The sequence below is a fragment of the Neltuma alba genome, unplaced genomic scaffold (assembly GCF_004799145.2).
Source record: "Neltuma alba isolate B1F8T4 unplaced genomic scaffold, ASM479914v2 tig00012631_pilon, whole genome shotgun sequence".
In the NCBI taxonomy this organism is placed as follows: Eukaryota; Viridiplantae; Streptophyta; class Magnoliopsida; order Fabales; family Fabaceae; genus Neltuma; species Neltuma alba.
In genome coordinates this window covers 103,928-116,517 of record NW_021637071.1, presented here as the reverse complement: position 1 = coordinate 116,517, position 12,590 = coordinate 103,928, and the positions used below count along the sequence as shown (strand labels likewise).

The following is a 12,590-nucleotide window of genomic DNA, read 5'->3' as shown; positions in this document are numbered from 1 at the left end:
TCCAATATAAATTTGAATCATAGTTCATCAAAGAGACTATTTCTTCCACTACGCTTAACAAATCCCTTTATTCCCAAAAAGTCAGGTAACGAGGCCTGATATTGATTTGGGCTCAAAGCATTGGGGGTGAAGAGAAGTCCAAAAATGGGCGCCCAATTCGTTTGTGTTTATGCAAACGACATGTCGTTTCTCTAATTTCTTTTGTCTTTTTAACGTCGTTTCCAGAACCCAGTACGAAGCAGCACAATGTCACGCTGGAACAAAAGGGATAAGAAAGGGAGGGTGGGGTGGAGGATGTGAGGTTCCTAGCTCACCAATCACACTATTCGGATAAGGAAAGAATCCACAAACCTCAGTTTTATTGGATCTCATTTCTCACACCTGGCCTTAGCTTTTTTTTCACCAAATAAATCAATATTCGACTTTCCTCCATTCATTCTCTGCAATTCCTGCATTATCACAGAGAGAGAAACACTCAAGTTTATCATCCATCATCTTCATAGCACCAAGCTTGATTCACAGGTCCATCAATGGCAGCAACCGTAGCAGCAATGGCCATGACCAGCGCAAAATGCTTCAATTCACCGAAACTCCCTAACCCCACCAGGCTGGCCACTAAACCCACCCCTCTCCTGTCTTTTCAAAACCTCCCAAAGGGCCTAACCTCCGATACCACCACCGTCCCCACAAACCCATCACCTACCCTCGCAGGAACCGCCATTGCCGGGGCAGTATTCGCCGCCCTGAGCAGCTCCGACGCCGCTCTGGCAGCCCAACAGATAGCTGAAATAGCAGATGGAGGGGATAACAGAGGGGCAGCTCTGTTGCTACCCATAATCCCGGCCATAGCTTGGGTTTTGTTCAACATTCTGCAGCCAGCACTGAACCAGCTGAACCGGATGAGAAGCTCCAAGGGAGTGATCGCTGGGTTAGGGCTCGGTGGGTTGGTGGGGTCTGGGCTCTTGGGGTGGACCCCGGAGAGTTCGGCTGCTGAGGTGGCATCCATTGCTGAAGCTGCTAGTGACAACAGGGGTCAGCTTCTACTGTTTGTGGTGGCACCAGCGATTCTGTGGGTTTTGTATAACATATTGCAGCCTGCTCTGAACCAGCTCAACAGGATGAGATCTCAGTGAGTTTTTGGTTTGTGTTGATGATGATGATGGTGATGGTGGTAGGGGATTTTTGTGGAATGTATAAATTATACAGTTTCGTTTCTGTGACTTGTATTGTAAGGTAACTCAATGGTGAATCAACTTTTCAATGTGTCTTGTTTTTGTTTTGGTTCCTCAGTGCCAAGGATTTAGCCTTTGCTTCTAATAATATGCACTTTACAGCCAACAATATGACTGGTCAACGGGATCCATAGATCACCTCGATAGTAATTTTTAATGTTGAAGTTGTTTAAATGATTATGTTGAACTTGAATAACCATAGTTGATTCCTCAATTGGCTTAACTCTAGCTCATGCATGATATAATTCTATGTCATGAACTGTGGCTCCATTTGGAATTGAGATTTTGATCATAAAGACGCAGCGATGCCTTCTTATAGAAAGAAGATCTAGAGATAACAGTATGATGTTCAAATTTCTGGGAAGAAAAACCTCTTATAGCCTTACTACCCTTTTTAACTTTCTTGTCATTTATTTAACCTTGTGGAGTAAGATAACATGCTCCTTCTATCAAGGGCATGAATGTCTTTTGGTATGATCTTCATTCTTGAGGTCCAGCTATGTAAACAATGCAATAATTTGAGGGAATCTAGAGTGCATGATGTAATCCCTTTGTCATTACTAAAGCCAACCAAGAATCATGAATCACTTCGAGTCTAGTGATTAAAAAAAAGTTACAAGTGGGAAGTCGAAGCCGGTGAATTTAATTCCATTTATAATCTCAAGTCGTATCTTTTTTTCTAATTGAAAAGTAAAAAGCAAACGAAGTACCATGGATCGCCTAAATGAATCAGCTGTCATTGCATCACCCAAATAAATTAGCAGATAATGTTGATTCCTGTAATCCAACTACATGAGCCATTAATCCTTCATATACCAGCAATGGCTCTTAATAGACATGATGCACGGATGCGCGTAGGATAAGGTGCAGAAGGAAAAAAGATAACCAGCAAGAAATACATGAGAAGTGACAAGTTCTACTCTTCCATTTCAAGCTGTCAACATGTGTTTAATTTAACGATTGCTCTTAAATTCTAATTAATGTTCTTAAAAAATTATTGAAATTTATCAAGTCTATTATATAATTAAAAAATTAACAGTGCATGTTTAGAAATTCTTTCGGCCACTACATAGGATTCAAAAATTACAAAATAATATTTATTTTAAGGATGAGTCTTTCGGATTCGGTCTAAAGATATATATTTTTTTTTCCCTAGGCCTGGGTCTCCAATTAAATGAAGGGATTTAACAACTTTTAAGGGACGAGACTAGAGGTCTCTGGAACTTTCGGGTTAACAGAATCTTGAAATATTGTCATTTTCGCATTGTCATTCAACAGTTCTTCCAAGCCTAAACCACATCCCCTTCTACCTATATTCAGTACATTTAAACCAAAATATCTGTTCCCATTGGCACAACAATGAGACACAAAATCGACCCATGATGGTGTCTGAAGAGTTTAAACAAAACAAAATTTTCTATGCTGAATCGAGACAAGAGGAAATTCTCTCCAGCATAAGAAAGAGTTTTTGGCGGCTTTTCTTACATGATCCAACATATGAGCCAAATCTTGTAGCTGCAATGAAAATACAGAGAAAACACCGGTAGCAGCAAACGAAGAACGACAGGAATCTCAACATTTATGTGTTTGCCTGGCTGTCTGGAACAAAATCAACAGGTTGACTTTCACTTTCTTCAAACTGAGAGGCCGTCTGTTTAGCCATCTTATACCTGCTTGAGCTTCTAAGAATGCTATCTAGGGGCACTCCTTTTTTGACTGACAAGCTGCCAAAGTAAAGATTCAGATACCGCTCTGAAGTATGCGAAAAACACAACAATGCAAATTCCCTAAAACACCTACTCAAGGGCATAATGTATAAAGGAACAACATGTAAAAGATAGAGGTTAAGAATCTAGTTAGGAAGAGTTTCAAGAATCTTGACTCTAGCACAAATTCCTGATCAATTACAGTTGCAAATAAAATAAAAGGATTAATAACATTGTTAGTTCTTAACAGTTTGAATTTTGGTTTAGTCCTATAGTTTCAAATAGTTGGTTTTGGTGCTTATAGTTTCATGAGGATTTGATCTGAATTTACCGAATAGTCTCTATACTTTTAATAAAGTCTGATTTTTGTCCCTATACTTAAATTCAGACCAAGTCCTTATGAAACTATAGCGACTAAAACCAACAATTTGAAACTACAGGAACCAAAAATATTTAGGGTTAACAATAATATTAACCCTAAATAAAATCACACCATTCACACTTTAGTAGATTTTGATTTTAGTGCAGATGATCTCAAAGACTCGGTAAAATCAGATTCTATCGGTGACTGAGAAGGGTAGATGATGTAACTCGAAATGATGCGTAAACTTTTCACACTTAATTCTATGGCAAAAAAATTCAACAGTTCTGTCCCCTAAAATATATTAATATATTGTTCTTTATTACGGCGGAGGAACAAATATCTACTGCAAATACCCAGCCCAACGCTAGGAAAACAATATGATCTGAGACACTGAGAATATGTGAAAAGCTCATTCGATTGAATAAGTCATCCACATAGCACGTAAGCACCATAATCTTGACCAAGCAAATTGAGGCTATGATTAACAGAGATTATGGATGGTAGAAATTTATGATGACCCAACATGCTATACTTGCATGTGCTTTTCTTCCGTGTCAAAAAAACAAGTAAATAAAAAACACAAAGATTTATTGAGGAAAATAGCCATTCAATCGTGTAAGACTGCCAACTTTTAGCTGCATGCTTGCAATTAACTAACTAACCGTGATTTCATGCTACTTTCTCCACCAGTTTCCGGTCCTGTCCTGCCATGTGAACCTGTTGCAATTTAGTTTTTTTTTTTTTTTAAAAAAAAGAGATTAGTTTGAGTTCCCGTAATCATCAGTCCTATGAAGAAATGAAGAAAACCAAGAATGAAGCTGTACTAATATTTTGTTCAAGATATTTTTCCCCCTTTTTTTTTTTTTTTCCTTTTTTTTGGGGGGGGGGGGTGGGGGGGACTTTGCTCCAACATTGCCATCCAAACCGTACCCATCAAAATTCTAAAACAGAAATAGAACAAGATCCATTTCGTAAACCAAAAAAAAAAAAAACGATGGAACAACATATAATTCAGAGATCAATACTAAGCACTTTCTGACTAGTTGGAAAACTTTTAGAAATCAATGCTAACTTTCTACCTCTGATTTCAACTTAGAAAGTAACACCTTGGGCACATTAACCTAAGAATTCCCAAAACCAGACGTCATTGAATTTTCAACCTATTCCTCCATGATCCGCTCAGGACCCAGCCGCATACAGACAGTCGACAGACAGAAAGACTCCCAAACCAAAAAAAAAAAATCAGTTTATACTTTGTATAGAATTCACACCTGCATCACTATCATCACCTGAGTAATCAGGCGGGAGTGAAACATCTGATGGACTTCTAGTGCTGGAACTAGAGTCATGAGCTTGTTCATCTCTGTCTTCAGAGGTTCCACTACTATCATCCTTGAAAATTGTACCCGACAACAACTTCTTCTTTTGCTCTTTTTGACTCACCACTCCCTCAGGATTATTCCCAGAAGCTTTTCGAGCTTTATTTTGAACCATTTTCTTTACGGCTTTGGTTTTACAATTTGATACAGGAAAAGCTTCACTATTTTTCTCCAAATTCATACTTTTCCCAGAAGATTTCTTAAATTGAGGCCTTTTATCTTCTTCAATGGTGGACGTGACACTATTAGACTGACTAGGCAAGGAAGCTTCTTGTCCAATTCTGCACACATTTGGATCCTTCTCATCAGGATCAATCCCAAGCCCATTGCCCACCTTCGACAATAATTTCTTTGCAGAGCTCAATTTCCCACTACGAGTATTTCTTTTCATTACCTCGCACATTTTTCTGCCCTTTCCAGTCATTGGCTCCATATCTGTTCTATCTGCACCATTCTTGTTAACAAGAATATCATCTGATACATCTTTATGCTCCTCTCGCCCAGATGCAATATGTTGTTCCCCCTTAATCTCGTCCTTTTTGGTGGGAGTTTTCAAGTGGTTATCATCTTCATGCTCAAAATAAGACACTGAATTTATAGCAGTTTCATTAGCTCCAGAATGGGATTTGTAATTTCCTTTGGGCGCATTTGATGAAGTATGGGGAGGTTCAGCTTGAACATCTCTCTCATGTTCCAAAATTGGTCCACTTGATTTATTAGTGGACTTGCTTTTCTTTTTCTTTTTAGATGTCAGTTCCATAGTTAGTCTGCTGTCAGAAGCGGGTGATGACTCTTCAAGAACTTGATCCTTTGTTGGCATTTCTGGCACACCTTTTGTGGTAGAAGCTTGTTTCTTCTTTGATTTCTTGCTCCTTTTCTCACTCAGATTTTCACCATAAGCTTCAGTTTTGCTGATGTTTTTCATGGAGCCAACGTTAATGTCATCTACTTCCTTATCAATATCTGAAGTCCCGTTCATTTCTTCTGGATGTACCTCTTTCCCTGCTGTTTGATTTAAAAGATTTTCCTCTTTCGTTGTCTTTCCAGAGGTAGGATCCAATTCCATTAAAACAGTACCATTCTTAGAAGCATCTACATGACTAAAGTCTTCTGTAAGTAAAGATCCTCCATCTGCATCCTTGGCATTTCTTTTCTTCCTTCTCTTCCTCTCTGATTTTCCACATTCAGTAGTTTCATTTTCCTTTGGAACCTCTGAAGTCTCGGTTAACCCTATGATGTTAGCATGCGCTTTATTATGGTTGGTTGTCATGCAATTTTCAGACAACAAATGCTTAGGATCATCTAATGGAGATGGTTTTCTTCCTTCTTCAGCCGGCACAGTCTGACTATCATCACTTAAATGACAATGGCCAAGGTCAACCTTCTGATGCATGTGGAGGCCGTTACCCTCAGTTAGTTCCTTTGTCCCCTCCAAATCAGAAGGATGCATTCTCACATCAATGGAACAATGATCCTTAGAATTTCCTGTTCTTGTCACTTTAGACATAGTGACTTCTTTGGCTGTGTTTGTTATGATTTCCGAGTTGTCACCAGCATTTTTACTGGCACTGTTACCTACAAAAGCAAAAAAGTTAACATTAGAATCAGAAACATATATTTCAACTTTTAAGTTTCTTTTATCTATATAAAAATGTCCTTTTTTTAATTTCTAGATTCCTCTCAAATAAAGTAATTGCATCAGACTTCTTTCCAAAGCAGTCACCAAGTATAAGCACCTCTAGAGATTTGACCGTCTTTGAGTATTTCCTCCTGCACACCTTCACCATATATCCTGGAATCCTCTGCATCATCATTCCTGGAAGTACTTGCGTCTGTTTGATTATTTGATGAGTTCTTCTTCCTCTTCCTCTTTGAAGTTATTACACTGGTTCTCGGTGGCTCAGCATCACCACATTGCTCCGTTGATTGGCCAGCAATGCTATCTATAGTCTTTGGTAAATCCTCCAAAGAGTGCTGAGATGCATGCTCTGGCTTCAGGCTCTCTTTATTAGAATCATCAACCAAAGATCTCTTTTCCTTCAAAGCACTCTGAAAACCACCCCTCTCTTTTCCCTTCCGCTTTTTCTTTGCAGGAGATCCAGCATGTGAAGGTTCTTTAGATACCTTATCATGCTGAAATTCAATCCTACCCCCAGATTTATCATTGTTAGTTTCAACCTGTTCACTTGGTTCTTCAATTTTCTTTTCCTCTTCATCAGGCCTGTGTACATCAGCCTGCTGACATGCATCGTCTACCTTCTGCATCTCATCTTCTAAATCAAGAGTCAAGGATCCCTTTCTTTTCTTATATTTTTTACTTACAGTAGATTCACGTGAAGGCTCTGCCATGGGCTTGACATACTCACCATCAATGTTTTCCTTACTGTTATCCTTGCATTCAGCATGCTCCTTTGGAGCTTCAGTTTCCTTAACTGCATCATTTGACATCTGTACTACAAAACTTGTATTCTTTGAATTCCCACCTAGTTCACCTCTGCTCGCATTCTCTGAAGGGTTTTCAGCGACTAAATTACCTTCCTGCTCAGCTGTTGATATACCAGGTCCCAGAACAGAAGCATTATTGTCCTTACAAGCATGTTCCTGTACTGTGTCTTCCTTTTCCTCAATACTCTTGCGTTTTTTCTTTGCACCTGGCAAAGGTTTTAAGGTTCCTTCATCATATAAATTGTTCTCATCTTTATTTCCTTTGCTGAATCCATCTCCCTCACATGCGGGAATCAAACCAGTTGGCAGAGTGTCACCAGCGCCAGAGAGTTTGACACCTGTCTCCAATTCATCAACAACCCCTTTTCCACTATGTTCTGACACACGTGGGCTAACAAGAGGAACTTCCTTTTCACCGTGTCCGTTCTCTAATTGTGGCAATTTGAAACAGTTGAAGTCAGATGCCCTTTTAGAAGGATAACGGAGAGGAATATCAATAGCACCAATTGAAGCATTATTTGCAATGCCATGACAAGCTAACTCGTTAGTAGAATCAGGAGAATCTGAAATCTGGGGTTTTTCATTCTCTGTTACTGCAGATGCATCAATACTAAGAAACCAGCTCCTGTTGAACCCATTAAAGGCACTTCTCACCATCATGGAATCTGATAGGTGATAAAAGTAGCCCTTGCGCTTTACCTAACATAGTAGAAAGTTTTGTTAATAATATGATTTAGTCAGAACCATGCTTACAACAGTGGAATAGGACCAAGAAGCATACCTTTATGGCATGGATCTGTATGTGTCCGATCTTTGGAAAGCACAATGGGTGTTCCAACATAATTCTCTCTGCATACCAACGGCAGGCACATATTATTTGAACAGGTCATAACTTATACAAACAGTAAAAGAAGAGCACATAAGTCATGCCATGCTAACATAATCCTATGTCCAGGCACAGAGAATAGATGGAAGTGTGTCTAACAACTTATGCAGAGCGCAGAGCTAGACAAAGTCAACTTCATGGGTTCACCATTTTGGGTGACCGTAACTCGTAAGTCTTTATAACGCAGCTCGTAATAGCTCTCAACTCTTAAAAAGTATTTACAACTCAACTCGATATAACTCATCCATAATCTCATACAAAGGCTGGCAACCCCCCCCCCCCAAGCAGAGGGAGAGGGAGAGAGGTAAACACAAGAACCAACGCTCAATGCAGAATAAATTTAGTTTATTGAAATTAATTTCATATTAAAGAAATGCAGAATAAAATCATTGAGAACAGAGAACCACCCAAAGTTTAAGGGAAGAACAGATTGATGACAATGAGAAAGGAGAAAAGGGCGTTACTTTTGAGATCAGAAACAGTGTCGGCGTCGTAAGCGATAATAGCCAGGTGAGTGTCGAGGTTTGTATCGATGAAGACCGTGTAGCGATCGGCCTTGCCGTCGCCGTCAGAAGCTGAACTCTGAAGAGCCATTCAGAGGGCGGAGGTCCGGTTTGGGGTTTATGGATTGGCGGCAAGGGAAGGAAGGTTTTAGTTTTTACATTTATATGTGGGCCTGAAACACACGAGCGGAACGAGTAATAAATCTTTTTATTTTTATAATTTTCGCTCAACAATAATTTAATTCCTGAACTTTTATTTTTGAATGAAAAGCTGGTATTCATAAATCATAAACAAAACAAAGAGAAACAAATATATAATCTGATCATTTAAAAATATTTGACTTACGTAGCCCGGTAAAACAAGTAGACAACTCAGTGTCCATAACTTAGTCATTTGAAATATTTGTCTCTATAATTTAAAAAATAAGATTATATACTACTTCCGGTCTTTAATATAAGACCTGTTTGACTTTTATTTTGTCCTAAATACTACCTCCGGTCCTTAATATAAGACCATGTTTGACTTTTATTTTAATTCTAAATATAAGACCACAATCTACTTTGTCTCTCATATTTATATATTTTTTCCAAAGCAATCCTTCTAACAATGATAGTTCCAGTCAATACACTTGATTAGCAAGGATATTTTAGAAAAAATAACACATATTTAGGACAAATAACTAATTCAACTTACTTCCTTAATCTCCTCAAATTAGTCAACTGGCTCTTATAATTAAGACCAGAGGTAGTATAAGATCCCAATCACTTTCTCTCATATTTATACATTTTTTTCAAAATATCCCTTCTAACAATGATAGTTCTAGTCAATACACTTGATTAGCAAGGATATTTTAGGAAAGACAACACCTATTTAGAACAAAGAACTAACTCAACTTACTTTCTTAATCTTTTCAAATTAGTCAACTGATTCTTATAATTATAACCGGAGGTTAAAGCTTTAAATGATTAAAATTATAAAAATTGAATTGTATCGAATTAAAATTTAAAGATTGAGTTACAATTCAGCCAAAATTATAAGAACAAATTAATTTTCTCTTTAATTGTGGCTAAGTTTTGGTAAAAAAAATTTTTTTTAAATGAATTGTAAATATTGATTAACAATTGCAATTTGAGGAATTTTAATTATATTTGAGGGATTTAATTTTAAATAATAAATTATTTGAGAATTGAATTATTGATTCATCTTTATACAAAATTTATAAATTGATGCGAAGGGAATGGGTCAAGCCAGAAATCAATCATTCCAATTCTTTTAACTCAAAAAATTCCATTTTGACCATTCCTGGATCTTTGCATGGAAATCTGGACTTCCCCTCATCATCCCATCTCCACTTTAAGATTAAAAAATTGAACGGTTAACTATTATTATAATATTACATTAAAAAGAAACAAGTATAAATTGTTAAATTAGATATTGATGAATGTGATTATATGGGGGCTCAACTCTGTCATTACACTCATTTTTTCCCTTCAATCTCTCCTCAAATCCACCATATAGATCATTCACAATCCACAAACACAGTAAGATGAAAACAGAAACATATAACTACCATTTGAAAGATACAATGTCCTAATCATCATTCTTGAGGAAAGGAGAAAGGGAGAAGAACATGCTTTATCATAACAATGAACACACTCAAATCAATCATTCCTTCTTTCTTGAGTCTTTGAATTGGCCTCTCTTGCGGATACCGAGGCAGAAACCAAGGCGCCAAGTATCAATAATGAAGTCAGGCAATGAAGATGTTAATGCCCAGAGAAGGGAATGAGGCCAGTATGGCGTGCAACGAGGTTCATATCCTATCCACCTCAAGCCTGCTTTTGCATATCCATCTGTTGATGGCACAAAGAATGAAGACCTCCTGATTGATGCCATCTTCGTTGCCACGTATAATGGAACCTGAGTATTCCAGAATCTTTCTATCAGAAATTATGTATCAGAAGCATGGCAGATTATTCTGCACATGCATGGTCAGCTAATTAAAGAAGCAGCCCCTTTCATATGCAGCTTACATATTCAGGTCACCAACACCCAAACCGATATAAAGGCCAGTTGGGAATCATGATCATAATCTTAAGAACTTATAAACACGTTTTATGCAAATCGAAACAAAACTCTTCTCAAATGCTTACGTCATATTTCATGAATCACAATTAAAAAGCTACTTATAAATCATTTCAAACAAGTTATTCTAAACGGCTTAATAGAATCATAAGAGAAAATTTGAAAATGGAGAAAACGAGAGGAAAATAACTAGATGGGATCCCAGGACATTTACATAGATTCAATTTATAAAAGATAATCACATTAGATGATGCACAGTCTGCTCAGGAATATATAGACGGGTGATTAAATGTTTGTTTATGATTGAAATCATTTGCCATTGGAGAACATGTCTGAAGATAATTCCTGTTCGCAACATCGTCAATGATTGAGGCTAGAAAACATCTATGATGGATGTATTAACTCTTTATCAATATGTTGCTAATGAATACAAGGCAGAGAAGTATAGGAAATGGTTTAGTATTGTTAACACACCTATAGCACATTATGGAAATTCTAACAGGGATGGAAGATAACCTCTAACAAAGTCCACTTCTGATACAGGGTAATGTTTTTCTTAATTTTGGCTAAATGGGGTTATTTGAAGGGATAAAGAAAGTATATGAAGATCTTGAAAGCAATAAAAAATTTAAACAATGAAAGAAACCATTAAAGAGTAGCCAGTAAATTAGTACTCAAAATGCATGAATCAAATCAAGAGAAACAATCAAGTACTCGAAATTCATGATCAAGATGTGCGTCTGAAAGAAGATCATAAAGAAGAGAACAAACGATACCTGGCATTGCACATCAATCCCACTCTTCTTGTACTCAACATAGAGACATCTCGAAAACTGATCGATGTACCTGAAGAAACAATCAGAACACCTCATTTCAGCAAACGGCACACAACATATCAAAAAAGGAACAAAACATAATATTATTTTGCCATCAAGTAACCAAACATAATAAGCCGTTATTGCTTGGAGTGAAACAGTCAAGTAACTCACGCTTTTGTGCCTGCATATACAGAATAAAGGGGATCTGAAGGAATCACAGTGGCTGCTCCAGAGCCAATATTTACTATTGCTCCCTTCTTCCTCTTAAGCATGCCGGGAAGAACAGTTTGTGTGACCTTTGTAGTACCCTCAACATTTACCTTAATCAGATTCTTCAAGAGTTCATCATCCACTTCATGGAAAAATCTAGCGTAAGGATACGAAATTCCCACGTTATTAATCAACACTCCCACATCCAGTCCTTCAATCGCCTCACGAATCCTAATTATACCCTCCGAAAGATCGCCAGAGAAATCAACCACGACAGTTTTAATCTGTATTTTCCCGAACTTGGCAAGAATCGAATCGGACACCCCCTTCAGCTTATCAGGATTTCTCCCCACCAAGACAAGATTAAGCCCTTTGCGAGCCAACTGAAATGCAAAACTCTTCCCGATACCGTCGGTGGGTCCGGTAACGAGTGCCCAAGCTCCATATTTCTTTAGATTTTTGGGAGGCCTGAGAAAATTGACATAAACCCATCTGACAAAAGCCAGCGAAAACTTCAGAAGCGAAAGGGAGCCCAATGCGAAAAGCACAAAAAACAAGGAAGGGTGATCAGTTCTCAGCTTTTCGATAAAACAGGACTCCATATTCTAAGAGAGGCGAGTCTAATGGCGGGCACAGAGAGAAAAAAGCAGTGAATAAAAGTTCAAACAATGGGGAAGAAGCTTTGCATGAGAAGGAGTGAAAGGTAGTGATAATGGCGAAGTTTGGAGAAGACGAAGAAGAAGGGAATCGAATTTATGGTGAAAGGAATCGATGTAGGTGAAGTAGATGAGCGAAAAACAACCGAAATTAAGAGTGGTTTCAGTTGATTTGATGCAGACTTGAAGAATCGCATTTAATGGAGTAATGGGACACCACATGGCGCGCCAAGCCTGGGAATTTGGTTTTGGCTCTGACCAGCTTTCTCAATCAGAGCAGGTGTTTGGAAGCAGTTACGGATTTT

General features: G+C 37.9%; 3 protein-coding genes across 3 annotated transcripts; 1 reads left to right on the top strand and 2 right to left on the bottom strand.

Annotated features, from left to right (window-relative positions):
* Positions 1-380: 380 nt before the first annotated feature.
* On the top strand, positions 381-1,338 carry LOC114729399 (photosystem II core complex proteins psbY, chloroplastic-like). The gene has a single exon (XM_028916398.1). The coding sequence runs from the start codon at positions 531-533 to the stop codon at positions 1,131-1,133; it is 603 nt and encodes a 200-aa protein (XP_028772231.1). The 5' UTR covers positions 381-530; the 3' UTR covers positions 1,134-1,338.
* Positions 1,339-2,459: 1,121 nt separating this feature from the next.
* On the bottom strand, positions 2,460-8,642 carry LOC114729402 (uncharacterized). The gene is made up of 6 exons (XM_028916400.1): positions 8,477-8,642; positions 7,908-7,975; positions 6,418-7,825; positions 4,574-6,256; positions 3,965-4,019; positions 2,460-2,956 (listed from the first exon to the last, which is right to left on the bottom strand). The coding sequence occupies exons 1-6, from the start codon at positions 8,604-8,606 to the stop codon at positions 2,812-2,814; spliced, it is 3,489 nt and encodes a 1,162-aa protein (XP_028772233.1). The 5' UTR covers positions 8,607-8,642; the 3' UTR covers positions 2,460-2,811.
* Positions 8,643-9,938: 1,296 nt separating this feature from the next.
* On the bottom strand, positions 9,939-12,514 carry LOC114729404 (very-long-chain 3-oxoacyl-CoA reductase 1-like). Its single transcript, XM_028916402.1, has 3 exons — positions 11,591-12,514; positions 11,378-11,447; positions 9,939-10,436 (listed from the first exon to the last, which is right to left on the bottom strand). The coding sequence occupies exons 1-3, from the start codon at positions 12,229-12,231 to the stop codon at positions 10,182-10,184; spliced, it is 966 nt and encodes a 321-aa protein (XP_028772235.1). The 5' UTR covers positions 12,232-12,514; the 3' UTR covers positions 9,939-10,181.
* Between the last annotated feature and the right edge of the window lie 76 nt (positions 12,515-12,590).